Raw genomic sequence first — 18,139 nt, 5'->3', positions numbered from 1 at the left:
TAGCCTTTTGTCCAGGGAACATTGACTAATCGTCTCGCTCCCCCAAAATCAATTTCCCAGCCGTAAGCATCAGACACTCTTGATTGTACTGTACTGTTGAAGACCCCCCACCCACTATCACCTTATACTGCTGCTGGCCGCCCAGAATAACTCATTGATTAGTGATTATGTTACGGGAGGTGTGGGTGGCCGGGGGCGGAAGACGGACTGGACCCGGTCATCTCCACAGGAGCTAAATCTGGGTCCTCTGTCACCAGATCCAGCACACTGACACTATCTGCAGCCGCCACTAACCACCAGCCTCAGTGAAGAGAGTGAAGAGACACTTTTTTGAGGAGTCGTGGAGTGTTTCAAGCAAAGCGGCACAGCAGGGAATCTGAGACGGATGATAACATCTTAGATGTGGTGCACTCGTGGACTGCTACATAAATGAAATAAGCACAAATATTTAAAAACAGGTTTGGTTGATGATTAAATTAGCTGCTAGTGGTGAAGGTGGAGGGTCTGGCAATGGACTGTTTCACCCCCAAGGTATCGCTGCCTCTCTCTGATTTATGTGTGATGAATTGTAGTGCTATGATGTAAATAGAAATAAAAGCCCCCCATTTTTTTTTAAGCAGTTTCCACATTTCCACACTTAATAGTCTCCATTGTTTCAATGTTGTCTTTGTGTTTTTTGATAAAGATTTGCCAGCTAGTGTACTTTGCATCATTTGTTGTTGCCTGATTGTTTTGTTTGTAGATGTTGGTTATAACGACATTCCCGTTGTGAGATTTAGCTCTTTCAGTCCTTGTATCTGATGTTGCCACCAGTGACTAACCTTTAAAGCCGCAACCAGATCAGCACACACTGACACCAACCACGGCAGGGGAGAGGAAATTAGGAAAATGAGGAGATATTTTTTGGGAGCGTTTCAAGCAAAGCGGCACAGCACTGAATCCGAGACAGATGATCAAATCTTAGATCTGGTGCACTCGTGGACTGCTAAATAAATAAAATAAGCACAAATATTTCAAAACCGGTTTGGTTGATGATTCAATTGGCGTGGCGATGGACTGTTTCACCCCCGGGGTATCGCTGCCTCGCTCTCTGATTCTGTGCTGAGCCTGAAGAGTGGCTGTGGTCAATACCTGCAGGCCCTTTCCACAGGGCCAGAGGGCTGTGTGTGTGTGTGTGTGTGTGTGTGTGTGTGTGTGTGCGCGTGTGTGTGTGTGTGTGTGTGTGCATGTGTGCGTGTGTGTGCGTGTGTGTATGTGCGTGCGTGCGTGCGCGTGTATGTGTGTGCTGTGTCAGCATCCACTCAGGACTTCATCAAACAACCCCCCATACTTCGACTCAACACACACCCACAGTCGCTCATTTTCACTTTCCCTCCTTCTCACACACACCATACCTCACACACACACACACACGCACACGCACACACACACACACACACACACACACACACACACACACACACACACACACACACACACACACACACACACACACACACACACACACACACACACACACACACACACACACACACACACACACACACACACACACACACACACACGTGCCCGGCCATCCCAACACCGATGTTAAATACCATTCAAATGTCAGCCTCCCGTATCGATTGGAATGATAATTCTGAAAGGTAGGAGAGATGGCTTGTTGATGCTAAGCAGGCGTGTGACGGCCCTGAACATCCTTCACTGTCACAAAGTTGCCCTGTAAGGGTTCCCGGCCCCCCTGGCAGGGAGTGCATCGCGGTGTACGTTAGACCACCGAGGCCGTGCGTTTCTGTCATTAATCATTGTCCTCACGGGCCGAGACACAGGACGGGCAGGATTCATGCTGAGAGAGGGGGAGGGTCACTTTAACGCCCCGAGATCAGAGAAAGGGAGTGTTTGTGAGCGTGTGTGTGTGTGTGTGTGTGTGTGTGTGTGTGTGTGTGTGTGTGTGTGTGTGTGTGTGTGTGTGTGTGTGTGTGTGTGTGAGCGATGAGCGTGTGTGTGTGTTTGTGTTTGTTCATCGCCCGGTGGCAATACGTTCTACAACATATAGGCTGCTTTTATTTAGAGTCTGTTAAATGTTTTGTTTGATACTGATTAGTGTTGGCTGGTGTCATTTACATTGACTGATTTTGGCTGATTTTGGTAACTTGAACTGTTTTTTGTCTTAAATGTGACAATAGGCATTGTTTTAAGGGATACTTTTAAAGGATTAGTCCAATTAATCTGTAAACAGACATGTATTTTCCACTAACACCTAGTACTACTGTAGCCATAAAGACAGTTCATCTATTCATATTTTCATCTGTGAGATATTTGCTGCTATTTTCATTTCATTTCAAACCTTTATTTATCCAGGTGTATCCCATTGAGATCATTGATCTCTTTTTCAAGGGAGACCTGGGGGGTATACTACGAAGCTGGTTCAACCTAACCTGGATATGTTTGAGTTAGCCGGTTGGCCTAATCCAAAACATACGCGCTCTCGCTGAACTGTACTACGACGCTGGTTATCAAGTGGATCGCTCAGGCCAGCCGTGCCCTATCTAGTTAGGTGCGCGTTCACATGAAAGGGGTGGTATTTGGAGCATTCGACCAATCACAAACATGGAGAAGCATACTCACAGCGCAGCGTCATACTTCCTAAATGAAAATTAAATTATAATATTAGACATATGAAGAAGTTAAACTTTAAACATCCATGACTTAAACACTTTATCCAGGATAAAAGCCACATAGCCACACATGCAAGGTGAATACAGCTGGTAAAAGAAAAAGTGTTTGAATGCGTACATTAACAGGTTTATGATATCACTGCCCCGTCTAAGAAATGAGTGGATCTGACTTTAATTACATTTGTCTCTAGTGTTTCATCAACTTAATGTGTTGCTTAAAATAATACTGCGTACAGTATGTGATACTGTGAGTGTTGCACGGCCAGATACGGCTCAGCTGACTCAGATAAGGAAATATATGATACATTATGATGTGATATGCCACGGACTGTACTTAATGTTACTCTGATCCGGTTACTTCATGTTGTGGCAGATATTTAAGTAAGCTTTCTTAACGCTAATGTTATAATAGTCAGATTGCTCTGAAGATGGGAGGTGATATTCTATTAATGTTCACGTTCTCACAATCGGTGATTTTTGCCGGCCGTCTTTCCTGCAACGGCAGCTTTTCTGTATTTCCTTTCTCCTGTAATATGACTTGATCGCTTTAAACTCCGCACACTGAGCTCTGATTGGTCAGCAGGCGGTGCTTTCACTGAGTTGAGCTCTTAGCCTGCAACCTAACCTGCTCTGGGGCAGGTTAGCCGCACAGCATAAGTTACCATGGAGATCTAGCCTGCTAAGAAGAGAACCAGCTTCGTAGGAACGGAAACCCCGAGTTTTCCCTGAAGTTAGCCGGCTAAGCGAAAATCCTGCTTCGTAGTATACCCCCCTGCTCAAGTAGGTTCCACATGACACATAAAAACATAAACAGAACAACAAAAAGGACATCATACAGCATCATTACAGGGATTTACAATGTACATAACTATCCACATGAACAGGTACCAACAGCTTCCGATTGAGTAGCATCCAACCAAGCTTTAAAAACATTTAGTGGCACCAGATTGCTCAGTTTCTATCTTTGTTTGTGTCTCTAAAATCTTTAAAACAACAAAACTTGTAAACAATTAATTGTTTTAGCTGTCTGTACTTCCTACTGAATAAATAGTCCTTTAAAGTTAATCCATTTAACTTTAACACCAAAAAAGTCCTTGAGATGGGGAATGCTTTACTTTTTCTTTGTTTAGGTTATCGTATGTCACAATATGCGCGATGGGTATAAAAAGATATTGATTGCAATCTGTGTCAGATTGTAAGAAATCAATCCTAGGCATGTTAAAGTGTGATGAATCGTAGCTCTGTGATGTAATTGGAATAATAGTAAACGAGAGTAGAGCAGCATCATGGTCTCATATAAACCCACAGATTGTTCCGTTTCCATTGTTGCACTTTTTCTGTGTGTGCTTTTCGTGGACTTTAATTAAAAAAGGGTGCCTGCATAATGATTTGCCGGCAGCTAGTGTATTTTGCATCATATAAAATCGTATTTTGATTGATTTGTTTGTAGACTTGTGGTTATACTGGCATTCCCATTGTGATAATTTGCTACTGAAGTTCTTGTATCTGAATTTTGTGACCACCGACTTTGGTTGGCAAACATTTTAAAGCTGCAACCGGAATTTCACACAACATTATTATAATCTCACTAAATAATTTAGCCCTCATTTCCTCTTTCTGTACATTCTTGGTATACCTTATTCCAAAATGTAACCACAAACTTTAGATTACATTGCGGCGTTCAAATTTCCTACAAGTGAAGATAACTGAGGTAGAACTAGTGAACATTCAGCATGCATCTCTTAGCAGTTTGACCCTCACCTGGCAGGTACCTCGATGTTGGAGATGGCGTAGAAGTACTTGAGCAGGTTGTCTCTCTGGACGTAGGTGCCTCCGAGGGCGGGCCTGAGCAGCCTCATCCTCAGGTTGGTGAAGGTGAAGAAGTCCCTCAATCCCTTCATACTTTCCATGCGGGTGTACAGGCTGTCCATGTTCTGTAGCCGCTGCCCCGCGAACACAGAGAAACGCGCCCGCACCTCGAACTTCACGTTCTTGTCGTTCTTGGAGCCGACCCAGCGCGAGTACTGCTCAGTGCAGATGACCCGTGTGATGTTAGCGGGCGAGAGGTCGGCCACAAGTTTGGGCTGCATGTTGAAGGCGTCCATGCAGTCGTCGGCGTAGTACTGGTAGGGCTGCCAGGAGCGCCCGTGGTCCATGGACTTATCCAGAACCATAATGGTGGGGCGGCCGTACTCGAAGGTGACCTGGATGTCGTCGGAGAGCTCCAGGCTCTTGTTCCAGGACATACTGATGTTGGCCAGCAGGGGCTCAGGGTGGCTTCTCCAAGTCACCGTCTGCCAGTATGTGAGCAGGCCGGTGCGCTCTTTGTCCTGCATCAGCTGGGGGGGGTGGGCCAGGTCCGGGTTAGAGGCATCGCACTCGTCGCTGCACAGATATGGGTTCTCCTACAAGAGAGAGGGGAACACAATATTGCATCAGTAAGGCTACTTGGAGATAATACATGTTTTTAAATCAGTGAGTCTATTTCTCAGTGTGTTTACTGTACTTAAAAAAAATGAGACTAGTACACTTATACTGTTTAAAAGTTTGGAATCACCTGCTATATTGATGGTGTTCTTATTTCCTTTAAGAATGGCTTTTTTTTACGATAGATAACAGTATAATTCAGACACAAAATATAGCATAGTTTTACAGTAGTTTTGACCCCAAAGAAGAATAATTAAACCCACATTGTTGTATGAAAGAATACTGTTTGTACTTGTTCTAATTTTGCACTTGTTATCCAGTAAAGAAATGCATACATGTCCATTTATAATTTGTTAACCCTACTGTGCAATTGGGCTCAGAATATTTTTGCGGAGATGTTTTTCTTTGGACCCTCTGCAGTTTACTCACTGGTTAGATTAAAGAGATTTAAACTGTGATTTGTTAGTCCGTAGCATTTACAGCTAATACTCTCTATCCAATACAATAAAATGACCTGTTTTATTGTGGAGTTTGAAGAAAAGGCGTCCTTTACTCCAAACTGTATAATTTGATGCATATCTTCCACTTTCTCTTGCCAAATCAAAAGGTATCTTTGTCTCTTTCATCCCTTCACATTGACAGCCTTTTTGAACCCTTGAACATAGTTTTTTTCTCAATGTACAAAACATGAGTCCTCTCAGCATATTGACTGTACATAACAAAGCCACAATCATGTTGAATGCTAGTAAGTGTTGCTAACTTACTAAGTAACTAAACAAGCTGCAAACTCAAAGACAGATTAACCTGCCAAGGGGACAAAATAAATCTATACCCAGCTTCCAACAGTCTTTGTGCATTGTGTTGGTCACATTTCCTGTAAGTACCCACCAGAGCACACAGCAGACCACACAGGGCACTTTCATTATATTTTGCACAAAACACCAACAACTGATGAAGTTTTTTGTTGTGAGCTATTGGTATTTTTTGGCAAACAATATATAAGCATCATATGAACTGATATAATGAAGGTCAGGGTTCATATTTGAGTATATACAATCTTTTGAGCGTGCACATTTCCCAGAAAAACTGCAATTAATCAAATTACTACAAAGTAATTGCCACACAGTGAACATGGGTCCCTGCGGCAGTTACCTGCTTTACACATTTGATAATCCAGCCTCACACAGCTCACTTTGTCTAAATGTAATTAAAATGTCTCAATTCCTGGGAGAACCAAATGTCTCGCAGCAAAACGTTTAGTGCTAGAGTGGATTTGTAGATGCAGTCTCTGATAAGGGAAGTAAAAGCTATCTTAAGCAGAGGAATTCCAATTTCTCCTCCTAATCTTTTATGTAAAGTGTGGTTGTACATCTTCATTTCTAGTGTTAATTTTGTTGACTAAAACTATGACGAAATATGTTCGTCAACGACCTTTTTTTCCATGACGAAAACGAGACGATGACGAGACGGCGCCGACGGCAGTAAACAATAACTGTAACGAAATCATCATGCAATATCGTTGACGAAAAATGACGAGACGAAAATGTAGTTTACTAAATAAAAACTATGCCAAAATCTCTCTTTACTTTCATTGGCGAAAAATGAGGAGACGAAATGTTATCAAAGATAACAGGCTTGTTTGAGACCCGTTGCCGCTCGCCTCGAAAGTAGACAAGAATAGCCGATCGCAGCCGGGGGAGGTCTCAAAAAGCTCGCCTGAAGTCGGACAGCTCCGAGTCGGCTTCTTCTTCTTCTTCTTTTTCTTCTTCTCTCGGTTTTTTGGCAGATTGCAAACAACTTTAAGGTGCATACCGCCACCTCCGGAGTCGGCTTGACTCGGTTTGCATTTATAAAGAATGCACACATGTGTTTAATCGTTAATGTCAGATATTTACTAAGTAAATACTGGGGATGTCCCGATCACCTTTTTTTGCTCCCGATCCGATTCCGATCATTTAATTTTGACAATTTGCCGATACCGATTTTTCACGATCCGATCTTTATGCAATGCATTAAGAGAAAAAAAAGAAAAAAAGCATTTAAGTTGTCCCTTAAGGTTATTTTTTTATTTAAATTGGATATTCTATCCAACATGGATATAGCTTCTTTCTTTCACAGCAGCATTGGATCAGTTCAGTTGTGCAGCATTGGATCAAAACAAAATAAAGCTTTCAGTACTCGTTAGCTTACTGCTACAATTAGACACTGCGCCCTGCCAGATTTGAGAGAAATAAGCAACCAGGTCTATGAAAAAAAGCCCCAAAGAAGCAACACATACATGATGTTCTGTAATTTGAAACCAAAACTAAGGCCTCAGGATGACTTTAAGACTTGAACATGGTCATTTTTGTTTTGTAACATTGAATACAAAATTTAAAAAAAAGTATTTATAAAAAAATAAAATAAATAAATAAATCCCGATCCCCGATTTTTTTCCTCCCGATTCCGATCTTTTGAAAATCACGTGATCAGCTCCGATCCCCGATCACGTGATCGGATCGGGACATCTCTAGTAAATACATTCGTTCCTGCTCAAGATTAGATTCAACGTTATTGTTATTGCACATATTACAGGTACTGAGACAACGGAATGCAGTTTAGCTCCCAACCAGGAGTGTAACAAGCAGTAAAGTGAAAAGTAATCTACACAATCTACAGAATAAAATATAGAATGAATTGAATGATGAATAAACAGTGAGGAGGGGTATGTGTTGCGTGAGACATAATTCAGCAGACGTCTCCACGTTTGCAGTCAGCCAAAGTAGTGTAAGTATGCCAACGGACAGAAAAACACACGACCACTATCGCTCAGAGTTTGGCCTGGAGTAAGAGCCGTTTATTGTTTCTGCGCATGCTCATTAGCATAACCAGGTTTCAGGCACACTATGATGATGTCATACACATGAACATAAACATGACTTTGATATTATACAAATATGCTCAACACTCCCACTCAAAGACATGTTGATAACTCTCTACAGTGGTACACAGAATCCAAAAAAAAAAAAAAAAGCTTCTCTAGCAGTGTTCAATTTGTATACCTGCAATTTACATTACTCTCCAAACAAATACCCTCTGAACTTGTCAAATTGTGCCTTTGTCAACGGCTTGGTGAGGACATCAGCTAACATGTCTGCAGTAGGACAATATGTAATAGATATCTTCCCCTCAGCATGTGCAGATCTTACAAAATTGTGTTTGATGTCTACATGCTTGCTTCTCTGTCTGGATACAGGGTTTGTGGATAGAGCTATTGCTCCCTGGTTGTCCTCGTATATCTTCACTGGTACATGTGGGCTATGATGGTCTACCCCTTTTAATAACTATACAAGGTACATGCTCTCTTGAGTAGTAGCCGCTAATGCCATATACTCGGCCTCACAGGTCGATAGCGCCACTGTTGGCTGCTTACTGCTTTTCCAGGATATAACTGGACCATTTTCAGTTAAGCTGAAACAATATCCAGTTCTGCTTCTCCTATCATTTTGATCGGCCGTCCAATCAGCATCACTGTATCCCTCAAGCTTTAGGCTTTCTTCACTTTTCTTGTAATGTAGCTCTTGGTCTATTGTACCCTTTAGATAACTCAACAGTTGTTTTGCTGCAGCCCAATGTTGTTGTTTTGGTTCTGCTAAGTGTTGTGATAGTTTACTCACAATCCAGCTCAGATCAGGTATATCAAGCTACCTACTATCTCTCTGTATCCTGTTGAATCGATAACTTCACCCTCAGTGTCAAAATGTAACTTTTGCTCACATGGAGTTGACCTTGGTTTGCACTCTGACATGCCAAACCTCTCTAGCATCTTTGCTATGTGTCTCTTTTGGCTCATTTTGATCTCCCCCTCACTCTGTGTAAAGTCGATACCTAGGAAGTGTTTAAGTTCCCCCTAATCTTTCATTTTAAACTTCCTCTTCAACATCTCTTCGACATCACTGAGTGAGCCGTTGTTATTGGCCGCTATAAGTAGGTCATCTACCCATATCAATAGAATAACTTTTTCTTTCTCAGACTCTTTTCTGTAGACACAATGATCAGCATCATTTTTGCACAAACCCATTCTCTGTAAGATGATCATGCAGTAACTTGTTCCAGTTTCGCGCTGATTGCTTTAAACCATACAATGACTTGTTGAGTTTGCACACTAAGTGTTCCCCTGTTATAGATTTTGCCTCAAAACCTTCGGGCTGTTTCATATATAACACGCAGTCTATTGGTGCATGGAGATAAGCTGTCTTCACATCCATTTGGTGTAGGATAAGATCATCCTGTATAGCCACCTGCATCAATGTACGTGCAGAAGTCATATTTGCTGTCGGTGAAAAAGTTTCCTTGTAATCAATTCCCTCTACTTGACTATAGCCTTTAGCTACATATCTGGCTTTAAAAATCTCAGATCCGTCTGGGTTTTCCTTTACTGCATATACCCAACGACCTCCCACTGCTTGCTTGCCCTTTGGCAGTGTGGTCAGACTGAAGGTCTCATTCTCTGTTAAAGAGTTCATCTCCTCTTTCATTGCATCAGCCCACATTTTTGATTTCTTTGAGCTTACAGCCTGCATGTATGTTTTGGGTACGTCACAAGCAACCCTGTAGAAATAATTTACATGTTCACCTTCATCATTACAATCAGCCTTACACTGATATTCCGTTAAATATTCTGGAGCGTTTCTTTGTCTAGTGGGATAGCGTCGTGCACTCTCTCCCTACTCTCTTTGAGTACCATCTGTCTGGATCTGACTAGCCTCAATATTCTCCTCACTATAGGACTGTACACCCACATTAGGCTCTCTCTGATTCTGGTTCACCATTTTTGTCCCTGCTGGTGTTGTGGGAATAGTTTCTCCATAAGTGTCAAAATCCACATTATGATTGTCTGAGTCTGACTATCTGCACTACTCTTTGTGATACATTTTACCAGCCTATGTTTCAGGACTTTCCCTTTCTCAGGATAAAATACTTGGAATGCCTGGCTATATTTGTCGTGTCCTACAAAAATACCCTTTGCACATCTAGAATCTAGCTTCTTCTTATCCTGCTTATACCCGTAGCATTCAGAGCCAAATATTTTCATGTTGGACAAGTCGGGTGTTTTGCCAGTAAAAACACGGTATGGTGTCTGCTCTAGATGCTTACAGTAACACCTGTTACGTATCTGTGCTGCTGTTTGTACAGCATATGTCCATAACTGCTTTGGGAGGTTACTCTCTAATAGCATGCATCGTGACATCTCAAATAAGGTCCTCCAACCTCTCTCGGCAGTACCGTTCTGGTGAGGTGAGTATGGGGCACTTGTCTTGTGCCTTATCCCTTTCGTCCTAAGTAAAGTTTGAAACTCATGCCCGGTAAATTCAGTACCGTTGTCAGATCTTATGCACTTAATGTGTCCCTATGGAGCAGTATCCGCTATGAATATTTCAGTAGCTTTTGCTGTATCACTCTTTGCTTTGATAAAGTAGGGAAAAATCATCCCACTATAATCATCAGTAAATGCTATTGCATATCTGTACCCGTCTTTATCTGCTGGTTCTATTGGACCGCATAGGTCTGTATGTACTAGCTCTAGTACTGTCTTTACTTTTGCATCTGCCTGCCTGTTTCTGCTTTGAGTAAATTTTCCCTGCGTACATATTTCACAGTTATGGTTAGACATGTCATGTTTCCCTTTGATCAACATACCTTTAACCACTTTCTCAAGTTTAGACACATCCTCAAAATTACAATGACCAAGTATTCTATGCCATTTCTGGATGTCATGACAACCATTACAAACATCATCAGTATTTTCATCCTCTACTGTGCTAAGGTAATATAGCCTACCATAAACATCAATTTTAAACTTAGTACCATTTTGATGAATCAGCAAATCATCACCGTCCTTGAAGCGGACCTCAGCTCCGCTGGCTGTCGCTGCTTTTACTGAGAAAATGTCCTGTGGAAAAGATGGGATGTAAAGCGCTCGTTTGAGCCTCGTTTTCACTTGCCGTCCCTCGCTGTCGAGCAGAACAACTTCGGCTTCTCCTCTCATCTTCGCCATCCCGGTCGTTTTCGTTCCATCTGCCAGCTCTATCACATGGTCCTCGGGTCTAAAGCTCTTATCGATTGTCTTAAACTTTGCCGGGTCATTAATCATGTGTGTCGTGGCACCACAGTCGACCATAAGACCTCTCTTATTTCCCAGTTGATTTTGACAGTCACTTATTTAGAAAAAGAATGACGCACCGGTATCATCCTCCGTGTCTCCGTCTGCCTTCTTCACCTGATCACGGCCCAGCCCTCTGCCTCGGCCTCTTCCTCGGTGTGGCGTGTCCCATCGTTGCTTGTCTCGCCTCGCTTGGATCTCGTTAGGGCATTTCCTAGCCATATGCCCCATCTTTCCGCATGTGTAGCATTCAGTGTCAGCTAAGTCCATCTTCTTCCCTCTTCCACGTCCTCATGTCCTCGCCCCGCTAGTCCTCATAACGCCGTCCTCGTCCGCATTCATGTCACTCGTCCTATATTTGTCAGTGCTCTCATAGCTCCGTAGTTTAGCTTTGAACTCACCGAACGTTAGACGGTCGTTGGTTTGAGTGACGTGCACGACAAACGGGTTGAATGAGTCCGGTAACCCCTTCACTACCATGGCAATCTGCAACCCGTCACTGATATTTTCTTCGGCCCTTCTCAAAGACGTGAATATAGTCTCCGCTCGAATAATATAATCAGTAACGGTCTCGTTGCTTGCTTTGTGGAGAGAAGAGAGTTCACAGTACAGGCTCACGATTCGTGGTTTGTCCTTTCCCGCGTAGTGCTCTCGGAGTATTGCCAACGCTTTTCTTCCATCTCCTTTTGTGTCTCTCATTATGAGTGATAAACTCTTATTATCTAGACACTGCACCAATTCAGCATATGCCTCTGCATTCTTTGTTGCGTCTTCTTCAAGTACTTGTTCGTCATTGTAGTCTATCGCTGGCTCTTCCAGGATAACTTCACTGAGGCCGCGCAGTTCCATGTGCGCCAAAAGCCTCGTCTCCCATAACTCAAAGTTTTTCTCGTCACCGTCGAATAACAGTTTAAACCACCTTTGTCCTCCTTGACTGGGCCCATAAACTGTTGCGTGAGACATAATTCAGCAGACGTCTCCACGTTTGCAGTCAGCCAAAGTAGTGTAAGTATGCTAACGGACAGAAAAACACACGACCACTATCGCTCAGAGTTTGGCCTGGAGTAAGAGCCGTTTATTGTTTCTGCGCATGCTCATTAGCATCACCACGTTTCAGGCACATTATGATGATGTCATACACATGAACATAAACATGACTTTGATATTATACAAATATGCTCAACAGTATGAATACACTAGATATACACAGCAGCCTGTGAGCAGTATGAACAGTGTGTATGAATATGCTAAGATATATAAAGTATGAAAATGGTAAGCAGTGCAAGTATAGTATAACATATATATAGATATTAATTTCATGATGATAAACATTGTGGAACAATTATGAAAAATGTTAATGGAGGGGGCGACGTAAAACTGACACAAAACAACAACAAACTTTTGCCGAGCCAATTGGAGAGTTTCATCAGCAGCACGGGGTGAAAACCACCAACGAGCGCTCAGCTCGAGATACCAGCGAGTCGTTTCCCATCAAGCATTTCGCTTCCGCAGCCCGTGGAGAGGAACTGCGCCGCCTCGCCGCGCCTCGCTCTCAAGGCTGCGGGCGTCTTTGTCCCGCGAGATTTCAACGTCTCATGTAGGCGAGCCTCCAGAGCAAGTAGGACAAAATGACTAACCATCATGCAACGCACTAGCAAGACGTTGATCGAAATTGCGCAGCTCTGCGCAGGTCTCGCTTGTCTCAAACAAGCCTAGTTTTTCTCCCAGCAGTTCCATTTCAGGTGCTGCAGCTGGGCAGCAGCTGTGTGTCTGTGCTGCGCACGGCGGTACATTTGAATTACACCGGGCAGCGGCACACTGTGAATTGTCAGGAAGACTTGGGTCTTACGAACCTTATTTAACAGAAAATAAAATGGCAACAACCGGGCTTGGAAGCAGTGGTCGCGTTAACCAAATACCCCCCCCTCTCGTCAGCGCGAGTGAGTGATAAATTGTGCACTCGACGGGTAATAATGGATTATGATGGAAATGTTACAATCCTGTCTGTCAAAATGACTGACAACGAACAAGTCTAAAGCCACCACTGCTTGGGAGAAAGAAACGATGTGATATTTGAGCCCATGTTCACTACCATGAGGCGGAGGGAAGAAAAAAAAAGCTGATACTGTCTGCAAAGCTGCATTCTTAATCAACCTGTGTTTTTCATCAAATAAGGACAAGATATAATCTTATTGTGAAATAAATTTGACTAAAAATGACAAATTATTGGTTTTGGCTAGACTAGTTTGACTGAAATGTTCTATATAATCTGATGACTAAAAAAGACTCAACAGTTTGCATTGACAAAAAGTAGACTAAAATAATTTGTTTTCTTTGACTAAAATATGACTAAAATGCTCAGACTTTTAGTCGACTAAAACTTAACTAAATAAAAACAGGATGAAGGTGACTAAATATGACTAAAACTAAAAAGGAAATTTAACACAGGACTAAGACTAAAACTAAATTAAAAAATAGCTGACGAAATTAACACTACTGATTTCACCATGTCATTTAATAAACCCACAGAGGAAGTCATGTATCTAAATGAGGAGAGCCTTCCTCTCGCCACCAATGCACCAAGGGACAGAGAGTTTAAAAGTAAACTTGCCAAACAGCACAACAGTAAGTGTGAAGGTCAAGAGGATTGTGCATCATCACTGTCTTTGCATAGACAGCAGAGTGCTGCTTCACTTTTAACTCCAGAGAATTGATCCGCCTCCCATAGTGATGCCAAGACTTTCAACCCCCCTCTACAGATCTCTGAAGTCAACAGGATTATTCACACCACACACACACACACACACACACACACACACACACACACACACACACACACACACACACACACACACACACACACACACACACACACACACACACACACACACACACACACACACACACACACACACACACACACACACCCTCTTTCCACCTGCACTAAGAAATGCCTCTTAGCAGATCTCCTTTTCTTAACAAGGAGATGTATTCATTATCAGCTCATACAGATGTCCACGCACCTTCCATGACATTTTATGGAGAGTTTTCTAACTTTAAAATAAAATCCTTCCCCTCGGATAACTTTCCCAGAATCCTTAATTCTGGCTCGTTATATTGAGACATTTGCAGACATTTCAGTCAATTTGATGGAGCTTACTGGTGTAAGCTAGTTGTCTGACATCTTCATCACACACAGAAGTTCAATATTTACAGAATGAAATCCCTGAGATCCTCGCAGCCATCTCTCCTGGTGCTTCATTTGCAAAAAGCAGCCCTGACGCTGTTTAGATTGTATCACATCCAGAAGTCTCGTCGCGCCCTCAGGATAGACTAATTAGACTGATATGGAGTTATTATATTGTCTGATAATCAGTGAGTCATTCATTGTACCAAAGGGGTTATTATTTGTATAAATAGCCAAACTGTACACTTTGTCGAGTAAAGCCACTGGCTTATTTCATTTGCAGCAAACAAACCAAAACTAGTTAGCAAGCAGTTTTGTACTCTAAATACAATTTATCAATTCAATTTAGGTTACTTATTAGCTGCTGATGCCTGTGAAGTTCCTTTTTGTTTGTTTTTTTACACCAAACTGATGAAATGTTATAGCTGATGTTATCCTTCTTCTTTTCTTTATTGGGAATCCTATAGTCTTTCTAAATGTTACTGCATTCTTAACAAGCTCCTGATGCAGTGCAAAGTGTGTCTTAAAATATCCTCCTTTCTTCCTGCACCTCCACCTCCTTCTTCCTCCCCTTTCTTCTCTGTTTTGTTCCTTTCACTGTTTTGATGTTCGTGATATTACGGCTTCTATTTGTAATGTTTAAGACTGCGACCAGCTCATCTGGAAACACTGTTTGGTAAAGTAATGGAAATAACATAGAAATATCTACACCATTTTTTTTTTACCTGATTAAATAATAACAATTAACAATATAATGTTTTCCGAAATAGAAAATGGAGAGAAAATATTAAATATGATTACAATAATGGGTTATTTGCTTAAATTGAAGCTAATTGTAGAAAACATTTGGTTTATCATATTGTCAGGTACATACAGTTAAGATGCATGAAAAAGGGAATCTTAAATGACACAGAAAGTCAACTACCATCATTTTAAATAAGGCCAATACTGTATATCAGTTCTGATCTCTTTTTAAGCCACCAGACTCTATTTACCAAAACACTCATTTGACCTATAGCAGGACATGTGGATGGTGAAACTTAAATAACCATTTAAAACAGCAAAGTCACACAATAACACCAAACAACTAACCAATCGGTGCAGAGGTAGGCATGTGACCCCTTTGTTCTGCATGTTAAATTGCTGGTTTTGTCAATGGAGTCTGGTGGTGTTGTAGGACGCTTAATAGGTTTTAGCTCCCAATTGCAAAAGGCTGTCTGAGGACAAGGTAAAGTGCTAAAAATATCCAAAATAGGGCTAAAACTAAGAATTATTTTGATTGTGAGGTAAGCCTTTCTTTAAGGTGTACAAAATACGTGTGGCTGTTGCAGTAAATGCTGTATTAAGCACCTTTGGAATATAACAGCATTTTTAATCCCTAACAAGTTTAATGAATGGCTTTCATTTTAAAAGTTAATGAAAATAATTTTATATTCCTCTGAAAGATCAAGTTTGATATTAAGCAGTTGAAGATAAATACAGGCCCTGATGAAAATACGCTTGATTAATGTGCTTTTTCCCTGATAATGTCTAGAGATTTCTTAACAACATCTAACATTAAACTCAAGGAAGATTTACAAAAATAAAGTCTTAATGGGCGAAGAATCTGGAAATATATTTTTGCACATAGCCATTTATCAAATAATTGCCATGAATAGGGATACTGAAGTTCCACTGAGAATATGAATTACACAAATTGAAGTAACGGATTATATATTATAATGCTTTAAATTCAGCACAGCAGAATGATATTGCATAATGACTGTTTAAGTGATATTCTCAAAGAAATATATATTTCTGGTACCTCAAAATCATCCATTAAGGAGTTAAAGTTATTTTAAAGTAAGTTGTTATTTGGAAAGGGTTGACAGTGATTGTGAGGATGAGACGTTGAGTGGATATCTTGAGAGGTTTCTATGGATTTTTTTAATACTTTCCTATTTCCAATTTCCTAACATGAATTCAGGCTTCTACAGTAACCTCCAAAGGCTGTTTGTCCAATACTCAAAGATGCTGGATGCAGTATCACTGTAAACAGCAGTTTCCCCTGTATGATGTAAGCTCTAACGTGAAAGCAATACTGCATAATATCGATGTACAGAGCAAGCACAGATCATATGTCACCACCCTTTTCAGATGCTCACTTTTTTCAAGTCTTATTGCCAGGAAGCGGCAGACAAGCTCTGTATAAAGCCATTGGACTGTACCGGGGGGGTTAGCAGTCAGTCAAACGCACTCTAGCGGTCTAATAACAAAAGCAAAACGTACAATCTTTCGAGGCCGAGATTATAAATCATCTGATTTATGGTGACAACGCCGGGTGGGGAAAGTCCAAACAAGCAAACGCTGAGCCGGTGCTGAGGGAAACTGTTCACAAGACGCTGTGATGCTCGGGAAGTAGTGAAGTACTAATACTTCCTTCCTGTACTCACGTAGATTTTTCTGGTATCAGCAGTTTACTCCACTACTTATTTTTCTGACAACTTTTTGCTTTTACTCCTTACATTTTGAATACAAATACCTGTGCTTTCTACTTCTTACATGTTTCAAACAGGCTGGTTACTTTAGTTTGAATCTGTGTTTGGTGGCGTGATTCAACCTAATGTCATGCAGAAAACACGGTTGGTGTATGTATGACAATGACAGTGACTTTTACTTGAGTAAAGACGTAGAGTTAGTTCTTATAAACAAGAATATCTGTACTTCTATTTGAGTGAAGGATTTGTGTACTTTTGCCAACTCTTTGTGAAGAAAAGACTTAAACTACAGTATCCCTGCACTGAAGACTGCAGATAATATGTCTCCCTCCTTGCTGGAACAACATAGCGTTGTCCTCTATCTGCTAACCCAATTATCTCCCTCCGATAGAGATCACTGTCTGCGCAAACTCATTTAGGATGATAATCTACAACGTTCATAAACAACTGCAGCCGGAAAAGCTAATACAAATTAGATGATGGGTACTTTTACTACGCTTAGTGGAGAGTTGACAGTAAAGTAGTACCCCCCTGCTGCTTTGGTTCCCTCCATTAGTGCATCCCCCTGACCTTAGTCCAGACACACGTTCACACACAAGGGACAGGATTAGTAGGCTGTTGTTCTGGGGATGACCCTTGACCTACAAATCCTATTGAAAATGGTCGCGCTGTCACACTGTCCCAGATACAACACACACTCCGTACAGGTCAGTGTGTTTGCGACAGTGTTTACAGAGGAAGTGTGTGTTTGTGTGCATGTGAATCCACAAACTTCCCTTTTAATTTTGTCGTCCATCAAGCATTGGAATATGCTTTTAGCTGAACTTTTTGCACAAAAGTTTCTTGCACTGCAGAATTTTTTTCTTGTCAACAATAACTTGAACTTAATTTAATTTAAAGTTAAAATGGCTTGTAATATTAAAGTTGTACTGATAAATCTGCTGTATTTATATTTGAGTTGATTGTTGAGTGCACCTGTAGGGACTGCAGATGGAAATGAGCTAAAAGACAAATCTTCCAAAAATGATCTCATTTTTTTTTTGAGATTAGTGTTTTATGCATGTTCTTTGTTTAATATGACTTAATAACAGTGGTGTAATGTATTGACACTTTACATTTACATTGACACACACTGCACTTACTCTAAGTACCATTTAGAGTTACTCTATACTCCTACACTACATTTTGGTTGCCAATACTTTACTTTTTACTCTACTACATTTATTTA

General features: G+C 41.3%; 1 protein-coding gene across 1 annotated transcript in view; it reads right to left on the bottom strand.

Moving 5' to 3' along the window:
• The window catches only part of ntng2b (netrin g2b), a 100,082-nt gene that overhangs the window by 60,552 nt on the left and 21,391 nt on the right, over positions 1-18,139 (bottom strand). Inside the window, exon 3 of the mRNA XM_079659501.1 lies at positions 4,440-5,083. Within this exon, the coding sequence (XP_079515627.1) occupies positions 4,440-5,083 (644 nt within the window). The remainder of the gene's footprint in view (positions 1-4,439; positions 5,084-18,139) is intronic.

The sequence above is a fragment of the Notothenia rossii genome (assembly GCF_949606895.1).
Source record: "Notothenia rossii genome assembly, chromosome: 11".
NCBI lineage: Eukaryota > Metazoa > Chordata > Actinopteri > Perciformes > Nototheniidae > Notothenia > Notothenia rossii.
The sequence above is the reverse complement of the archived record's forward strand: the minus strand, read 5'-3'. Positions and strand labels throughout refer to the sequence as shown.